Source organism: Gymnodraco acuticeps, unplaced genomic scaffold (genome assembly GCF_902827175.1).
Source record: "Gymnodraco acuticeps unplaced genomic scaffold, fGymAcu1.1, whole genome shotgun sequence".
Taxonomy (NCBI): domain Eukaryota; kingdom Metazoa; phylum Chordata; class Actinopteri; order Perciformes; family Bathydraconidae; genus Gymnodraco; species Gymnodraco acuticeps.
The window spans coordinates 5,671,954-5,692,868 of record NW_022990042.1 but is presented as its reverse complement, the minus strand read 5'-3'; the positions used below and the strand labels follow the sequence as shown (position 1 = coordinate 5,692,868).

General features: G+C 40.9%; 1 protein-coding gene across 1 annotated transcript in view; it reads right to left on the bottom strand.

Moving 5' to 3' along the window:
* Positions 1–20,915, bottom strand: part of LOC117545432 (pinopsin-like) — a 117,950-nt gene that overhangs the window by 18,419 nt on the left and 78,616 nt on the right. Inside the window, exon 4 of the mRNA XM_034215205.1 lies at positions 5,956–6,189. Within this exon, the coding sequence (XP_034071096.1) occupies positions 5,956–6,189 (234 nt within the window). The remainder of the gene's footprint in view (positions 1–5,955; positions 6,190–20,915) is intronic.

Below are 20,915 nucleotides of genomic sequence, written 5' to 3'. Positions count from 1 at the left end.
AGCACTTCAAAAGAACAGAATGAGATGATGAAGATTACATTGAGGAGACAAGTTTTATCAGTGCACCGCAGTGGGATTTCTACTGTTATTTTTCTCACCATGATGAAAAGTGCTTCAGAAAGGAACAAAGCATCTTAATCTTTGTTTTGCTCGGTACAACGAGTTTTACTTCAGAGAGGAACTCATCAAAGTCTAGTTACAGTCAGCTGCAGTTGTGTTTTTGACTGGTATTAATCATTTCATAATTGATCTCGACTTCAAATGTTGAAGCTCATATTCATCTAATGACCTTTTGTCTATACCTTTTAAAGGAGTTCGAAGTTGAGCGCCAGATAAAAAGTACAAGACACCAGTTACAAACCAAAAAAATCGTTGACATCTAATGCATGCATAAGCTTATGTTCTTGTGGTTGTACAGTATGTTAGAAATCATGCATCTAATAAGATAAAATATTATTATTAAAATCCCAAAAGTTTCGCAGAGACATTTTCATCGCAAACCCCCCAACCCTGCCCGAAACACCTCCATTGGACTCCTTTGTTTACTTCTGTAACATAATCATATCATTATGTAACACTCTCGCTTCTAGTGGACGTCTCTAAGCGGTTGACCAATCAAAACAGAGCCGGCCAGCTCACCAATCAGAGCAGACTGGGATCTGGTTTCAGACAGAGGATGAAAAGAGGTGCTGCAGCACAGGCAGTATGAGAAAAATAAAGAGCTTTTTGAACATTAAAGCAGGGAGACATGTCACAGTAGAGGCAGAAAATACAAATATCAACCTGAAAATGAGCACAATATGGCGCCTTTAACACACAAGGTACAAACAAAAAATGGTGATCGTCCTAATGAATGCATAGTTGATCACATTCTCACTCCTAACTCGTCCTATATTGACGTTATGTCAGGATCCCTTGGCGTTATTTTCAAGCGCACTGGGGGGACCTTTAGCGTCGAAAATCAACTATCAGGGAGTCCCATAGACTTGCATAGAGCGTCCTGGACGTCGGTAATAGACGAGTTGAGATCGTGGAGAAATGCTATCCGCCGACCCATTCTCACACCATTTATCAACCTTTTTCCCACTCAATATCAAGCCACACATAATGTGGCCGGATTATGTTCACATTCCACTTCATCACTCTAGAGAAGTTAAACCCAAAATCAAATTCTCGAGTAACCACTGCTTATGTTTTACAAGTTACTCAACAGTACTGTAGACTGCAATGCTGCATTCAGGTCATACAATCTGTCGGCAGGGAGAATTCTTGGTGTAAACTCCCCGTTGGGAATAACAAGTAGAACCTGCAGACATGTTTGCAGCTGTTCTTATCACACCTGGGCTGTATAAACACAAACAGGAGCCCCATATTCTCTGAGGCCAGCAAGTCATTATAGAAAAAATTGCTGCAGTGAATGTATTTGCTTTAATATTCAGAAATGATTGTGGATATTGCTGTTCTACTAATTAATGCATGCTTAACAATAAAGCAAAACCAACTTGGAGAAAACACAATGGAAAGATAATGAGGAAGTGCATAAACAAAAGGGTCGGATTAACCCCTTAGGGGGACCCAGGGGCCTCTCCATTACTCACATTTTCCACATGAGTTAGTATATAATGATTTGTAATGGGAATTGTTGTCTTTTTGTCATATAAAATATGTAACATTTTCAGAGAATCAGGTCTTTTACAGCCGCAGAAAAATAAATATGTTTACAGTCTTATTACCTAGACTGTGAAGAGCTAGAACTCTTAATCTGGGTAGGGAGAAGCTTTTGTTGGGACTGTCGTCAGTGAGGTTTACGGCAATGATGGCCACCCATCAGATTAGTTTCAAAACACGGTTTGTCGGTATGACTATATTACAGTGTCATCAAACTTGTAATTATACAAACAAGTTAATAATATAATTACATTGTTTACTAGAGCCCTAAATTCTATCCTCTTCATTTGGCCCCCAGAGTGTATCAGATGCATTTAACTTTAAATAAACAATATCTTCTTCCAACCCCAAAAGGATATGAGGACGACAGTGAAAAACTGTAAATTATGATTCTCTATTTTATACGTTTGTGCCAAACAAAATGTCTAAGTTGCTTTATGAATTAGTGTGATATTGAAGTAGCCTGTAGCTTTATCAACATCTGCATGTAATTAACAACTGACTGCCAATCAAATAAAGAAAGTACAATTCAAAAACAACAATATTTATTGTCAGTTAACATTGAACTCTGCAGATATACAGTAAATACTGTGGATATGTGTAATGTTCCTCTCGGGCTGCATTTAAAAATAAATAGAGAACATAAATAAAATAGCTTTTGAAAATGTGTGCATCTTAAAAGTGCTTAATTTTAGATAAATAAAATAAAGTGTAGCAGCAGCTTGAGTTTCCCTTTTTCTTTGTTAACTGTTTCACATCATGACTTAACAGTTTCAGCCGATTATAGAACAATATCAGTCTTTACACATCATAACAATTGAACAGTTTTAAAGTTTCTCTTTCTTTCCCTCTTATATTGCAGTCCCTCACTCACTTTCTTTTAATTCAGTGCGAGAATTGAGCTTGAGCTTGTTGTCCTGCCAGGAGTTTAAATCTGGGCTGAAATGGTGTCAGGGCCATTCTCATACACATGTAGGTGCTCATTGGTTAGCCTCGGTTAGCCTGCCCTGGAACGATATTTATTTTTTGTGACCTCAGTTCTGACTTGAGAGGGAATGTTTGGTCAAACACTTTGTGTTTTGTCTCATAGTAGCGTTTTGGCACTTTTAATGAGCGCCACGGTCTCTGAACAAATGAGACACACTGGTTCTGTGCTCCCAGTGGGCAGGATGAACATGAATGAGTCCGTCCACTCAGGGTTAAAAGCTCTGTTCTCACCAGTGCTTGAATTGGAATAAAAAAGGTGCCAGTACTCTAAATCAGCAACGGTTTCAAGTCAATTTATTTAAACAGCCCAAAAACAAGTATTTGGCTCAAAGTCATAGTATATCCTATAATGCTGGTGGGTTTGTCTCTTTACTGTATATTTTAGAAAGGCTCACTGTACTGTACGGGAAGATTTTTTTTTTTAAATATTGAAGTTAGATGCATCAATCTGGTGCACTTTGAGAGCAAAATGAAGAGATATATGGATACCTCTCAACATCCATATGAAACAACTGTAAACAGATTTACTTTTTCTTTATGGATATAAAAGAAAGTAAAGCCTGACTCCTACTGGCGGCTGGTTAAATGACTCCTCGTCCCTGAGTACACTCACCATCTTTCAGCAGGAAAGGAGAGAGGGAATCCTTGTTCGGCGACAACCGCTGTCTTTTCGCACTATTATTAAGCCACGCTAACATTTTCGAAATGCTAACGTTATGTGATGTCTTTTCTGCTCTAGTCTATCGCTGCGGCGCGTCATAGATGCGTCATGAGATGCGTCATGAGATGCCGCCGGCTGGAAATATTTGTTGTCATGCGTCATGACGTGCCGAGCACCGGCACCTTGCCGGTACTCAGTAAGAAGTGCCGGTACCACATGGGTAAAAATCAGAAGTGCCGGTACTGCGTCGTACCGGTGAGTACCGGCCCAATTCAAGCACTGGTTCTCACTGTCCACTTTCCTCTTCTTGGAGAGCGCCATGTGTAATTATTTGTCTCTCCCTGTCGCTGCTAACACGCCTGTTCGCTCTCCTCTCCGCTTCTCTCCCTGTATCGCTAATTATTCTCTTCACTCACTCTCCTCTCCGCTCCTCTCTGCCGCTGTCTCGTCTCTTTTTCTGTCTTTCTCTCCCTGTATCGCTCACTCGTCTCTTTCGCCCCCTGTCGGCAGCGGTTAAAATAGAATCGCCCAGTCAAAATTGAAATCCCCTATTAATGTATTGATTATAGGTCCGGGTCCGTATAGGTCGGCGTCTGGGTCCGGATCCGGACCGCGGTCCGCCTGTTGCCGACCCCTGCTCTATTATATACAATGAAAAATGTTCGGTCATACCGCCACTTCACTGTCCCTAATACTGCATGCACTCACACTTTAAGTCAAACTAGGATTCCATGATTTTATGTAACATAAATATATTTTTCATCGAGCTATGTCCTTCAGATCTACTGTTGGTATTTCAGCCTTGGTAAACAATACAAACATGTGATACATGAGCTATTTAAGCTAGAATATATCTATAAATCAATCCATTTATGTAGAAAATGTGTTTTGAAATACAAACCGCTTGTGTATAAAGCTCTACAGTGAAGCAAGTGTTTTAAACACAATTAATCATAATGATAGAGACTCCAGGAAATCAAGGCGTAGTTAAAAGTAACTGGAGTTATCCATCAAACAAAACCTGCCCTTAAAGTTGATCCTTTTGGGGCCAAACTGCATCGGTACTCCTCCTGGCGAAGTGTCTCATTAAATCTGATTTGAATTCACCAAAGACCTTTGCTAGAAAAAGCCAAATCTGATTTTGAGTTAGAAGAATCTCAACCACTGTTCTGGACTCTTACCTAGTGTCTTGACTGAACGTCAAATTGCTAAATAAAAAGGCTCAGACAGAGTCACTTAACAGAAAGATGCTTGTCTCCATCAGTCTACGGATCAAATTAAATAACACGAACATGCCAGAGTTGCACAATAAATGTGATACCACTTTATAGGTCTGTTGTCATTAATTAGTTCAATACAGAGGCGTTGTGTCCCCCAGACCTTAATCTATTATTTAGTATCTATGTACATCTAGTTTATAATCAATGGGGTTCTCAACCAGTGGCATTAGAAGCTAACAACCCTACAAGTTTGTCTCTATGATTCAACTCATGATAGTGTTACAGTCTTATGAAAAGACGAGTTAGTTAGCATCTTAGCTTAGCATATGCGGGAAAAGCTAGTTGGCTCCGTTGAGCTCATCTACGCGTAACATTTTATTTGTTTAATAGGCACAAAAGCAAAAATGTACAAATGATTCTGTTTTGCATGTTTTTTTGTGCCGAACTATTTCGTGAAGTAGTTTCCAGGAAACTCCGCTTGTTGCTAAGCTAAGCTAATAGGCCGCTAACTTTAGCTTTCTTCAAGAGATATGAGAGTGGTATTGTCCTCTAACTATACCAGAAATGAAATAAGCAATTTGTCTTGATGTTAAGAATACATCCTTGAAATGCTTGATTGGAAGCAGAGTTTTTATTTGAACATCACATAACAAGGGAACACACAACTTCAGAGGGAAAAAAACATGTTGAGTAGTTATTTGCCAATGTTAGTGATAAACCCAATGTCACATTTATGGGTGACACTTATTTTTTCCAGAAAGTTTTACCCCCAACTAAGTTGTAGCGCAAGTACAAATAGTCCTGGGCTTCTTATGGGAAAATAGGAGCTCTTATTTACAAACACTTAATCTCCAAGTGATCTCATATTGTCTGTGGGCATGGGAAAAGGCTAATTCAAACTAACTTTGAGACAATAATCACCACTTCAGAGTATATATTGCTTCATGACATTGCAAATGCCCCCTCTGGTTTAACAAAAGTAATGGGAATTGGTTGAAATCACATGAAAGTCTTGTATAAGGTTATTAAAGACTATATTAGATTTGTCCAACATGGCCTGAGATGCAACAACAAACAAACAGGAGGACCCATCCCTTTCTTCTTGAATAGTTGATGTCATTAGCTGCCTGGTGATGCTGATTGATAGCCTTTTTCCTCAAATAGCCAGATTCAAATGTGGGAAACCAACTTCTTATTCCTCATTCATAAACACAGGTTCAGCATTTAGATTATTCAGTAGAAACAAAGGCACTGGCATAACAGATTGAAATATAAAACAATGACTCGTTACCGTTTTATCAAACCAACGTGAAAACAAGATGTCTGGCCTGTAGGTAGGATGACCTCCGCCTGCTGCTGCGTGACAGTGAAAGATAAAAAGCACTGACATCAGCCCCCCCCCCCCCCCCACCCTCTCACCTGTTTATTCATGAAGACATAGATGACCGGGTTGATGACGGTGCTCGTCTTGGCCAGGATGGATGGGATGATGCTCGCGACGGGGGTGACCATGCCCGGCGACCCGAAGGTGGCCAGCAGGGCCATGATGCCGTACGGGAGCCAGCACAAAAGGTAGCAGACCACCATGACGACCACCATGAACAGCACGCGCTGCTCACGCTTCCTTCTTACCGATGCGTTGATCCCGCTCACCTGGAGAACGTGAGGGAGAGAGAGGATGAGGAATCAGACTTCATTGAGCTAGCAATGACACAATGTGTTCTGACATACAGGTTTTTCGCCACGAGGAGTCCAGGAAATAAAATGCATGAGTGGAGGTCAGGCGAGTTGAAGGGAGACATTGAAAGCTGTATAAAGACACACAGAAAGCAAACAGGGAAACTCATACTGGACATCAACAAAATGACTTTAAGCATTGCGGGAATGTAGCAGAAGAAAAAAAACGCCAACTCGTACATCCCTGCTCATTGGATTAAAACATATATATTAGGTACTGCACAAAATATACACATTGTTTTCCGAATTGTCTTTTGCATACGTTGGTCACAATGCAAAGTATGGCAAAATGCACTATGAGACGGTGGATGGTGCACTTACAAAATACTTTGTCCAGGAACGATGATCAACATTTTGGCTGAACACGGTCAAAATGTACGCACTGCAAAAGTGTTCACAGTGCATGACAGTGTACGATGGGAAATATCCACATTGAGATATAGCAACTGTTTTGTCCTCAGAAATTAAGGGGTAATAGTAAGCATCTAGCCATAATTCCCTTCAGTTATATAATACTCAACAAGTAAAAGCAATCGATTTTAGAAAATACATGTCAGGATTTGCTTTGTGGTTCCTTACACTCTTGTGATTTTGGTTTTTGAAATAAACTCTTTATCAGGGCTGTGTATAGGCAAGAATCTAATGATATCATATTAGTAGTAATATTGAAAAACTGTTAGCAAAGAAAAACATTTCATTTTAGGAAAGCTAATATAATAAAAAACACACCATCAAATGATTTTGCTTTTATCATAGTCCCTTGTAATATCCAACATCACAGCACTACATACTTGGTATATGCGTACAAAACAATAACAAAAATGTTCTAAAACGGTAAACAAATTAGTTAAATACAATTTTAACTGACCATCACACAGACGCCAGTAGGACTAATTGAATCTGTTTTGACTCCTGCTGCCATTCAATTTCTAACTTGGCAGCACACAGAAGGTGAAACATGCTTTAAAAAGCTTCTGAGGAAATGATTAGATTTTTGGCTTGTTTGCTTGAGATGTCAATTATAAACTCAACAAACAAATTGAAAAACAAACTTTAGATTCTAGTAGCAGCCAATATGTCTAAAAAATGTTTCTTGCCAAAAGCTTAATTTAGTGCCATGTTGTGCATGCTCTACTTTTTCATGCATGGTTCTGAATACAGTATATCAGCGCATTATCTCGCTACCCGGACGCTGTAGAATGTCGGCGAAAACCACCTGCTCATGGAAATCAGTTCCCTAGCACATCCATTCACCAACAACATTACACAGGTCATGAAACACGGCTTGCCACTTGCCATTTGATAAACTTGTAGTCTTTTTCTCGCTTTTTTGGTGTCATATTATATTTGGTGAAGTTTTAAGAATTGTTCCTTTTTGGCAAAGGTCACCTCCAATTCGGCTAAGCAAAGTTCTTGCTCTTTTTTCACTCTGTACACTTTCTCCCTGTGTCAACTCTAAAAAATAGGTTGCTAATAGCTTCAACCTTTGCTCTGATGAAATAAATGGTGGCAGAGATCACAGACAAATTGATAAAATGTGAAGTAACAGATGAATGATTGCAATTAAAGGCTGGGTAGCTGTTGAAAGGTAACTAGCTTACTAATTGATTGCCCTTCCACAGAAAATGTATCATATGCTAAACATCAGTCACTAAAAGCTGTGTCGAGTCCATGTGACAGCACAAATCTGTGGCAGCATTTTGTGAAAACGATAGGACTACAAGCTTGGTGATGAGCATGAATATGTGACAGGAAGTCAATTTTGATGATTGACTCTGAGCAGGCAGTGAACTGAGAGCAGCAGTCCCTTCTTTTTGTCTTTAGCTGCACACTGTAACAGCTTGAAATGGAGTTGCAAATGATGGGCAGTAGTCCAAAGAAGCCCTGATGCTAACAAAATGTGGATAGGCGAGATGAAAATAATTTGTCAAGAACTGTTTGATGAGAAATGTTGGTCAAGAGAGAATAACTTCACAGAATTTCACTGACTTCATAAAATGTTCAATGTCTTATTCCCTTCTGTGATGACAGAAGAATCATTGTTTGCTCTTGAGACATCTGGCAGGCTTTCAGTTATTCAGACAGATCATCTGGCCAGTGTGCTGTTGTTAAAATGAGTCTTGAAACTAAAATGAACTGCCTAGAAATAGAAAAGCTTTTCAGATTGTGGTTGCATACACACATTTGATTTGCATCTACCCTTTGTCCATATGTGCACGTTGCTTGTCTTGTATCAGTCTCACATACTATACGTTTTCAATTTGTGCCCAGCAAAAGAAATGTTCCAACACTTAACCCTTGTAAATGTCCAACTGACAACTGTCAGCCCAGAAACCACCAATATATTTGTAACCTTCCAGTCCTACACAATCCCCAAAGTACATTATGGTGCAACAACAAGGTCACTCACTGTACTTCAACCACTTCCACTGAACAAGTAAGGTCATTCTTCACGCAGCCACAATAGTTCACTTGTCTGAGAAATATAGTTTAAGAAGATCGATTGTACGTACGGTACACTGCACTGTGTATAAGTGTGCCTGTCTGAAAGGGAAAGATACAGCAGTGATTTAGTGTTCTGAGGATGAATAATGGTGTGTGAAGATACGGCTAAACTGTGTGTTGTGCCTCTTGAGAAACACGAGAAAATTACACTTTGCTTTATTGTAGGCAATTAACTCATCTTAAAAAATATAAATTGGTGGTTGCTGGGTGACTGTTTTAGTTATTTTTTATGTATTGCCCAATAGTCTGCGACTAGGCGGACTCAAAATGGTCACCTAGCACTGTGCTAAAAGTTGAAATGATTTCAATTGACTGACCTTTTGACACCAAACTCAAAGAGCAAATTGCGTATCATGTGAATGCAGTATTATGGTCAATGTTATTTTTCAAAACTCATGAATTAGAATCACCTTGTTATAGTCCTGTTTACCTTCCTGTCCTGTACTTAATAACAGACAAACTTAGCGACTACCTGAAGAACAAAGTGGGCAATAAGGTGTTAGAAACAGCGGACTGGTTGCCAACAACTTTTTCATAATAACTGTTAGGAAATGCTGAAATTGGTTATTTGTTCGAGCGTAGTGCTTTTGCTATATTCTGTTTGGGCAGAAAAACTATAGAGGATTTGGTTAAATGATTCACATTGAAAGTGCTAAATAATGAAAAAGGAATGAAAAATAAGTGTTCCTCCCATGAAAAGAAAAAAAGCTAAATGGAATTCAACCATTGACAGAAATAATTTAAAACGTTGCTTTGCTCACTGTGTCAAACTTGTCTTCTGAAAAAAGGCAGACAGTACAGTATGTAAGCCAATTTCAGCTTGTGTTCCCCGCTGGCCCACATGATTGACAGAAAAAGCAATCATTTGTATTGGTCCTGATGGATCAAATTGTGATGATGGAATGATTGATCGCTAAATGACATTTTAATGTGTGCATTGCAGCACTTTTAAAGCTGTTTCTCTTGCACTTATGCCCAGCAGTCTTATGTGAACAGCAATTTGGATTTTGACCACTTGACACACTCAGAATCAGGCCTATTCTTGAGGGATTATTGCTGATGCATTGTGGCTGTTCTTGGGCACTTTTTATTATAAACACACAGAAGCTAATCAATCTAAACCCAAAGAAAGTGTTGACGTATAGAAAGGCCACTCAGCCAACAGAACAGGAAATTGGAAGGCCCATTCAAACTGCAATTTCTAAAAAAATGCAATTTTAAAAACATCACCATGCTGTCTGACATGTAGTACCATTTGAATAATAGAATCAAAATACCTGAAAATCGTATTATGCTTTGGTTGTATAACAATTCTACTGCAAAGCACAAAAAACATCCTTTCAGGTTTCATAATTGTATTTTGTGCCTCTTCTTTGACATGCTTCAATGCAGCACCTCTGTTCACCCTCTGTGTGTGGGAGTTCAACTTTGGGATTTTAGCCTTTGCAGACCATTTACATGCACAGAAACGTATATAACACACTACAGGAAAGGGAAAACTCCAAAACATAATAGGGCATCTTTAAATATCATGTCAAGAGGACAAATAATCCTGCAAAAACACCTTGCATAGCCTTCTGAATCCTTTTCTGTAATGTACACTGCTGCCATTATAACGCTGTGTAAGTGTGCCTGTCTGAAACGGAAAGATACGACAGTGATTGTGTGTTCTGTGGTTTTCTGCTACACAGACTTTTGCTCTTCCAGATGACACTGAAATTGACATTAAGAGCATGCTTTCAATATGTGACTGTCTGTGGGAGTAGACAAGCTGTTGTCACACTGACATCTGCTGTAGAAATGTCCTATCTTTAGTCAAAGCCATCTATTTTAATCACAGCATGTCATATATAACAGGATGAATAATGGTGTGTGAAGCGCAGGAGATGGGTAATCTGTGTGCCGCACCTCTGGAGAAACATGAACAAAACACTTTGTTCTATTGTAGGCTTTATTAAAGGCAATTCACCTGTCTTACAATGAGGGAATGGTACAGAAATGGGGAATGAAACTGGTAGTGGTCGAATTTAGAGCACTAGATACTGTTAGTTGAATGGCAGCAGCTCTATTAAAAAAAGAACTGACTGCTGTTGGTGTTGCAGTGTTTAAGGCAGGAGATTATTAAAGTTTGAGCAAAGAATCCTGGGTAAGGAAAGCACAAAGTTACTTCCATTCTCGGGTTATGGCTGCATCGTGGGTTATATATGATGTCCTCATCTAGAATCATGTCAGGGCCCCAGCAGGCTTCAGACAGGAGCTGGTACAGTCTTGGATGATGTGTCCACAGTGATGGACAGGTGAAGCAGAGTCCTAACATCCAGCCAATCCAGTTTTTAGTATTGTTAGTAGTTTTCAAAGAGAATACATCAATAGAAAACCCATTGTTTGGTTTATTCTGGAAAGTGTGTTGAATGACACACTCCTGAAAGTTGAAAAAGGCAAACAAACTGCTTTGAATGCCTGCCAGATATGAAAATGTGGCAGGCATTCAAACCCCTGCCTGAAATGCCTCCGGTGGATTCATTAGCTTTCTTCCGTAACATAGTGACATCACAATATAACACTTGCACTTCTATTAGCTAGCACTCCAACACATTGTATGCGATAGGCTAAACAGAGCCGGCCAGCTAACCAATCAGAGCCGACTGGGCTCTGGTTTCAGACAGAGGGTGAAAAGAAGTGCTGCAGCACCGGCAGTTTGAGACAAATAAAGAGCTTTTTGAACATTGAAGCATGGAGACATGTCAGAGCAGAGGCACAAAATACAAATATGAACCTGAACATTTGCATGCAATTTTTTTAATCTCAAGAATGTATTTTCTTTCCTGCACTCAAACTGAAGTACACACAAGACTGCAGTGGTTCTCAACTGGTCAGGCCTCGGGACCCAGTTTTTCCTTAGTCAATAGATCGCGACCCAACATTTTGAACCACTCAAATCTAATCAACAAAAAATCGTACAGTAAAATATACTCTTTTCAGCATACATTATTATTTAAAGTGAAGTACAGTGCATATATCACTTATATCCCTTCACAGAACTAAAGTATGCTTTTAAATAAGGTTTAATGAGATGATGGATCAAAGCTGAACTGCATAACATAAAAAGGCCCACTGAAAACCCAACCCCAGAAAGGGGGTCTGGGGGGATTTTTTGAAATACTAACATATAAACTACCCATTCTGGTACACTCTGAGAAGAAAATAAATAAATCTATTACTACCCGACATATTAATAATATTTTATGCCATTGTTTGTTTTTTACTTTGTTCTGACAGCTGAACTTGCTGCTCCACACAGAGAGAAGAGCAAAGAGGAGATAGTCTGTATGAATTACTTTAAATTGTGGGGAAGGGTAGATAGCCCCCATTGTTCTGTGACCTGTCAATCATCAAACTGGGGGTCATATTTCATTATGTGTTCATTTTTATCTGAAGTTGTACCTATGGATGTATAAAGAATAGTTATACCGCAAAGTTATTCTCCGTGGGGACTTCCGGCAACAATCTTGATTCTGATTGGCCAGAAGACTCGAAAAAACATCAGCAAAGATGTTTTATTGAGAAGATGATCACTACGTGACAGAAGTTTTCAAAACCGTTCATGGTCTCCGGTACTTCCAGTCCAACGCCTACTGCATGCACAGCGTTAGAAAAACGGGCCTTCAAAATACAAGTTTGACTTTTTTCCCCCCAAATATTTTTTTTTTAAAAATATTTATTTTTTCAAAAAATTGTTTTCTTCACTCACACATCTGCGACCCACTTGAAACGGGTCCGCGACCCACCAGTTGAGAACCACTGCACAAGAGTATACCTTTCGATTGGTTCTTATTTGCCAAACAAGCTAAATAAGAGCATGAAGATTGCTTGCCTATTATTGCTTCCAGTGCCACCAGTTAAACCCCACGGCCCCGCGGGTGTGGGCAAAACGCAACATCTTGCAAGAAACAGCGTCTGAGGGCTTCTTAACATTTAATAAACTATGAATGTGTCATACTCACTTAACGGGAAGAAACTCAGCTTTCCGACAATATTAACAATGTTTAGCTAAACGGAACATAAGGGTAATAACAAAGGCTCTGAATTAGCCCTGAGCGGAAAAATGCTAACGCAATTAGCACAGAACTCAAGGTAAAATACCCTTATTACTTATCGTATCTGCACAAAGATATCGATTGGCAAGCTGAGATTCCACAGATTCCAGACATATAAGTATCATCACTGAGCGATCAGAACTCGCGACATGGGAAGCAAAACCACACATCACACCACGTAGCATTACGGAGCAAACCCGGGAGAAATTCTTACCTATGCTGTTGTTCTGATCAAAAGTTGCGTTCAATGGCATTAAAACGATAACAACGCAGCTGAAGGTTAATCCATAGGTTAATTAATTGTGTCTGTGTCACTTTGAAATGATTACTGATAATCCATCTTCATATTTATGTCAATAACGGAGATTTCATATTAGGTACGAGTGTCACAGTCTGCTCCATCATTCACCAGTAGTTTACTAGTTTCCCATTCACCTGTCTCACCTGTTAACCACACCCACGTTTTTGCTCACTCTCTTTCTCTTCTGCACCCATTAGCTTCACTGCCACTATTTAAACACTCACCAGACACACACCCGTTGCCAGATCGTACTTTGCCTTCATGCTAGTCTTTCACACGTTTGTTACCAGATTGCCTACCCGGTTCCGACCCTGCCTGCTCTGCCTGTTCCCTGACCCTGCCTGTACCTACGTTGACCGCCTCGCCTGCTCCCTGACCCTCTGCCCTGCCCTGACTCACCTTCTGCCTGCTGTCCTCTGGTTCGTTTGCCTGCACTTCATCCGGCTGATACTGTTCTGCTGGTATCCCTCTGCTCTGGTATTATTACTAATACAGTACATTACCAATACTCCTTGGTTTCTCGAGTGCTACATTTGGGTCCTTCATAAGATTGTGACAACGAGAGTGTATGACAGCTTCCGGTTTTGGGCATTCTGGCTACGCATCACTCTATTCACCAATGGGTAATGTTTAGATGGATTTTAGGAACTTCCCCTCGATTCTATTGGCTCCAACGGTTAAAAAGAGGTGTCAATCATCAACATCGACCAAGGGGGGCCATAGATATGGAAAATGCACCCAAATGACCACAGAAGTGTTTTTTTTTTTCTAAACCTCTCTAAAAAGGTCAAATGTCACTTGTTTTGCATCAATCTTGATACAGGGTACTTATTATGTTATAGTTTGGATTCCTAAAGCTTTTAGTCTACTATCCCATCATTCAAGGGTGGTTTTCACTATAAGTAATCAGGTTTTTTTGGACGGACACTATAATTAACATTTTTTGAATATGTTCAATCTGAATTTACTTTAAAATAAAAAAATGCCATATTGATTCTGACTTTTCTACATCCAACTCACATTGCTTTGAGAAAAAAGATTATTAATTGACCTCTTTTAGAAGTGAAGTTATTGTCAATTGTTCTGGGAATTTCATTTTCGAGCATGAGGCCTGAAAAAGGCTCCGGGGTAAACCATGTACATTTGGTTAATGAGGACAGGCTGGCTCTGAAGAAATAGTTATCAATTCAGTCTGAACTATGGTGGGAGGTTGGTTTCACACATGTAATTTTGGTTTTAGCAAAACCATGGAGGAGTGAAAAGGGATCATTAAAAACGTTGGTTCAGCTTTACTGGCTTCCACTGATTTAACACGTTTTACTGCTTAGATGTCCTATCCTTTAACTGTGAGTTCCTCTACTGCCAAGTCACATATTGATCAAAAACGTACTTGTATCCTTTGTGCCACAAAACTTTCAAAAATCGTTTAAGTGCTTATACTGTACTTCAGCTGACATTCAACTGATATATTTTTTGCAATCCACAAACCTGCATTCATTTATTTTGAAGATTTCACCTTCAAAACAATTGATCAACTTTGATGACACAAAACCCTTAATTACACATACTCAACTCTTAACTACACTTATTTGGACACTTAAACTCTAATAGGTTTCTAAAATGACTGTCATTTCAACCTTTAGCTTTGTGCTTCGTCTATCACTTCAACAACTCCTTTTAGTATTTTAACTATTTCAGCTGCACTCATATGCATGCAAACATTTATTTTCAGACTAAAATCAATGAAAATAGGAAATACTTCCTTATTTGAAGGAAACGTATTAAAGGAAAAACTGCTGTTTTTATTGAAGCATGCATGAACAATTCAATCGTGAGCTTTAATTTAATAAGCATTGTGGATCCTCAGGCTCAGTACACATTGTTTTTACTGTGATAAGCTTTATGACACACCAGTGGGATCAGCTGCTTGTTCTATCAGTGTAATCAGATCTCATCCGTTTAATATCAGTGATGGAGCTGCAAGCGGCTAAATAGATTTAGTGTTCTTTCAGTGAGATAGTCTTCCCAGAGGAATCTTGAGATTGCATTAATATTATGTAATGCTTTACCTCGTTATAATCTAATAACCTTGGTTGAGAGGGGCATGGTTCGAACTTTCTTAGCTAAAGTTGAGAGCTTTGGTTTATTTTGGAGGAAGCAGGCATGTGTGAAGTCCCTACTGTGGAGGATAAGTCACCTCCAGCATGTTCCCAACACAACGCATGGTGCGCAGGTGGAGACATGCTGACAGCAGCGCTCAAGCAGGGTGGAAATAAATCAGCACATAACTCTTGACTGTTACCCTTTCAAAAACTGCTCAGAAAAGAACTCTAGAGTCATCATGTCCTGAACCTGGTTTCAATACCACATGCATTAGTTAGGGCTTCTGTCGGCATAACATCATTTCTAAAAGTAAGCATCTTTTATCTATCTTTTATCTATCTTTTATCTATCTTTTATGACAATGAGTAAAAGAGTAAAAGAGCTCCACCCAGCAACTTTTTCTGAAAGATTGCCGGTTTGTGCGTCCATTATAAAACGCACAATTGGGTAATAAAAAGCATGGCGGCTTGTCAGTCTGGGGAGGTGTTAGGGTCTTATTCAGTTTCAAGTATTAAGTATCAACGTCCAGATGTCTTTCCTCTCCGTATATCTCACTTTATCAAAAGATCATCTGGCTAATCCCAATTGTGTCTCTTCTTTCTGTTCATTAACTGATATATAATTGTATCATGGTGATGCAGATTGAAGCAAAGACAATGATGAAATTCAACACAAAACTGCTTCTTAGTTGGTGAGTAGTTACACAAAGATACACACACACACACAACCACACACACACAACCACATTAGCATACTCAAAGTGTTCTTAATTAAGCCACATGGTCGGTTGATTTGGACACTTTAGGCGGGCTAACTGGATTACAAGTATTTAGCGGGCGGTTGCCAGACCGGCTGCTGTAAGTCACCTCCGCCCTGGGAGAGTTTGGAGGCAGTCGGTGTCTCCTGCGCTCTCCCCAGCTGCTGCCTGACCCCCCCCCCACAGCAGTCCAGACACGTCTATTGGACTGTAAGGATGTTGGTGGCTGCGATGTGACAGAAAGCAGTCGGTTGGTGCCAGACATGGGGGTGAGAACAGACAGCGGCAGATGGAGGGGGAGTGGAGAGAGTCAAATATAGTGGCAATTATAGTTTGAGAAGTGAAAGCGCTGAGAGAGAAATTGGATGGAGGAGAGGTATGAGATTGAAAGTCTCCATCAAAAGAAAAGAAGGCATACAGTGAATAACTGATGTTATACTTAAGACTCAAGTTCAGCCCCTCCTGCTTTTGCCTTTTTATCCTAGTTCTGGCCATATGTTTCAAGAGTTTTACAGAAGGCGTAATAAGTAAACACTCTAGGAAAGGTGAAATCTACTCAACCAGGAAGCAAAGATAAAAAAAAGGGTCCTTCTAGAGCAGGGGTGCCCACACTTTTTCAGCTTGGGAGCTACTTTTAAAATGACCAAGCCCAAATGATCTACCCTGCCGAATCTGTGTCGTGGGGGGGGGGGGTGCTAGTTGACTAAACGGCGGATACACTGTAATGCGCTTACAATAATTGCCCCCCATAAGCACTTTAGATGAGGAGGTGAGGCCCCCTCATAACTGCATGAACCCGTATGGCACAATACAACTCAGACTGGCTTACCTGTATGTCAATCAAGTGGCAAATGCCATAGTAAGGATGCATGATACTGATAGGCTACCTATTTGTTTTTCAATGCCATGTAATCTACCCACACTACCTTTGCGATCGATCGACCGGTCGATCGCAATCGACGTATTGGTCACCCCGGTTCTAGAGTATCTAAGCCTTTATCCGATTTCCAAAACGTAATCTAACTTTAAAAAGATTAGAGAAAAACTTGTGACGGTTGAATGTGACCAAAGCTATGTGGAAAGGAACAGAATAGGAGATCAGTCTCTGATTTAAATTATATTTACTTTGTAGGAAACTGCAGCTGTTGAGTTTCATAAAAACGGTGGTTCTGAATGACTCAGTTTTATTTATCTGTTCATTTATTACAGAAAAGCATATTGTGTGCCGCTATCAAAACAACTTATTCTTCTCGTTTCCAACTGAAAGCCAGAGCTTTAAAAGACCTGAAGTACAGGAATTGTAATAACAGTGGCTCATTGTGTTCTATGCATCTCACTAATTGCGGAAAATATCACAAGTTTAAAAGATGAAACTTGTTTTGCATTCGTTTAGAAAGTCTCCGGAGCTGTGACGGCTGAAACTGCACCACAACATCAAAGCTAATCTGATCGCACTTCTCATCCTTATGAAGCTCAGCGCAAATTCAGACAGGAAGACCTATCACTCCGTATCGCACGTCATGGCCAGAGATGGGGTCGTTACTAAAAAAAAGTAATATATTACATATTACATATTACTTTTAAAAAAAGTAATATATTACACTACTTCGTTACTCTCTACATAAAGTAACTCGTTACTTTACTCGTTACTTTACTCGTTACTTTACTCGTACTTACTCGTTACTTTACTCGTTACTTTACTCGCAGGGCCGGCCCGCCCCTCCCTACAGGCAGATCACGCAGACTGCGGCGCACCTACAGTGTAAGCGCGCCACAGTTTTGCCTCTGCGAGACTCCACTTGCACCCCCAATTACTATTGCATTAAGGAAGACATAACACAAGTCTTTCTTTATGCTCTAAAATAGGCTACCAGCCTACCACAACAAGCTAACAGTCTGTGAAACGTCAAGACACCAATTAATGAAACCAGTTCAAGATGCATTATTCTTATCATTCTTTATGAGCGCAGTAACGGTAAGGTATCTAATTACTTATTTATTTAGTATCCCATAACTTAGTAACAGAGATGGTCAAACTAAAGTCGTAGAGACATGGCAGAATTCCTACAATGAAGCGGGACATTGAACTGTTCACCCGTGAGAGGGCGATCAACAAAAGAGAGCGAGCGGCCCCGTTGAGGGAGTTTACAGATGAAAAGACTCAGCCATGTTTATGCAGCACTGCACGTGGAGATGTGGTCTCGCAAGTCGCGCAGATTACATAGGCCTACATGTATATAAACCATAGACTGTAAACCTGCGGCGGAAACCCCTCTTGTCTGTCAGTGAGTGTGATTATTTTATAAAAGTAACGAAGTAACGCGTGGCGGGGCAATGTTAGTAACTGTAGTGTAATTACTAAATTATAAAAGTAACGCGTTACACTACTCGTTACCGGCAAAAGTAATATTATTACAGTAACGCGTTACACCCAACTCTGGTCATGGCAATACTCGCTCCCTTCACTAGATGACAGGGAGCGCCACTCCTTAGCTAACCTATCACTTCAATCCAATCACAAGCCTAATCATCGCACCTGCTAATCCCTCTATATATGCTCTCCCCTTTTCTATCAGCTGTTTTCTAGGTGTCAACGCGCAACACACAGACGGCAATTGTCAAACTAACCTCTTAAATTCTCAAGACGTACGACCCAGAGTATTCAGACTATGACCAGCTTCCAGCAGGATTTTGATCCGGGCCCGACATGCTGCCTTCGATCGAATCGACTTCCTCAAGCTGCCGCTTGGTATCCCTTTCCCAACTGCAGCAGCAGGGCAATGGGCATTACTCCAGCTCCATACCTATCTCTTCACCAGCTCCGCAAGCTCGCGGATTAAGCTTCAAGCGGCGTTCCCCAGCTCAAGCCAGCGGCTCCAGCCGGCAACCTCGCAGATCCGGACGCGGGAGGAAAAAAGGAAGCCGGGCCCCATGAAACCTCCTCGGCTCGCTCTAACAGAGCGTCCACACTACAGCTTCAAAAAAAGCTTGGAGCTGGGCGTGTCTGAAGCTTGGGGATGTTATTCAAGCAACGCGACCAACAACCAATCACATGAATCTCCCGCCCCCGACATACAAAGCAAAGACCCCCAGGGATTTTATGGGAGCAATATATATATAAACTCCCCAAACAGGCGAAAACCTACCAGTTTCACCCACTGTCTCTGCCACCTCCCTCCATGCCTGGTTCCTCCGGTTTGTATCCGGGTAGGTGAAGAGGGTCTGGTCATACAAAACCGGGTGATTTGCTACGGCAATAATTAGTTTCTCCTCCATCTTTTTTTGAAATATAGAAATGAATGGCGGGATATCTCTCCCAGCTTAGACGCGGTTTGATTGGCTACGGCTTGAGCTGTCAGATTTTCCGAAACGGGATTTGATTGGCTGGCGCTAGCTACTCCGGCGTCTCCGGCATCAGAAGTTGAACATTGTTCAACTTCTGACGCCGGAGACGAAGGAGACGGACCGCTATGCTACCCACAATTCAGTTCGGCGAAAAAAAGCGGCAACGTGACGTCGCCCCATTCAAAGTGAATGGGCAGATTGAAGCTGTCGACGCTGTCGACGCTGTAGTGTGGACGGGCCTTAACGCTCACCATTACGGGAAGCAGCCGCCCCCGGGTAATGGCTCGATCAACACCCTGCATCCTGGCACTTCATGCAAACAATTGACGCACGCCTTCAGTCGGCCTCTCGAGAGGACACCTCCGGCATCAGGGCCGCTCAATGCGGCACTTCCGGCCTTCACGCTGAACCCCCTACATCCTCGCATGCGAAGCTTCACCTCATCTCCTGCTTCTCCTGCTCCTCACCTCTACATAACAACAAGGCGTCAAGTGCAGGCCGGCAAGAAGGCCGTTTGCAACAAATTCACGAGAATTTCCGACATGCTATTGCTATCTTTAGTTCCAAGGTTCAGGGTAAAGGTAAATCTAGGTCAGGTATAGGTAGGTCCTCACTTCTCCCACATACGCAAAAAAAAAAAAAAAATCATATATATAATAAATAAATTAGAAAAATAAATAAAGTAATTATAATAATCTTGCAGACTGACTGCGCGTCAGTAGTATCGCTCCATGCAATAGTCAGTATCACAGGGGGCGGCAGCTCACCCTATCCTATTTTCCTTCTCTCTCCCTGCTCATTCCCGTCCAACCCTTGCTTGTTTCCCAGTTTAGACTCGCCGCATCATGTAAAGTAAGTGCATGCCCACATTCAGCGCAGCACTACTATCATATCACCAACGAAAAAAGAAAAAAAAAAACCTTAAAGACGTGCACTGCACATTCTTTGTTTTGGGGGAAATCTCGCAGGGTAAGCGAGTCGCAGGCTCGAGCCCACTCACTTACAGTAGTGACACATCCCTGCTCGAGATCATCCGCCATAGCGGCACGCTCAGATTTCCACTATCGCTTACACATTCATTATCATACTCGTCGGATCTAACACTAGCGTCCCTCCATCGTTCTCTTTTCAGATGATAGAAAACAGTCTTAATCACTCATCAAGCATATCAGCGTCTATGACTCATCTCGGGGTAACTAAACTGCTAATTAAGCTACACCTGTTCATGGGTCACGTTTCAGCATTTACCTAAGCGTATGTCATTTTATGCCGTGCATCCCGCACTTCATTCATATTCTCGGCTTCATGCTCACATGGCTTGCCGATAAGCCGGGTTATGATATCCATGCATCACTGTACTCAAGCCAACAGCTCATGCATTACATTACCTACATCTCCCTCTTCACCCGGACATCGGCTTGTGCGGCAATCCAAGATCTCTCAAGCTTAAAAAAGAAGCAGACTTCAGCTCGTACCGGCAACCCAAGATCTCTCAACCTTAAACTCTGGTAATCATGCATATAACTGGTGGTGG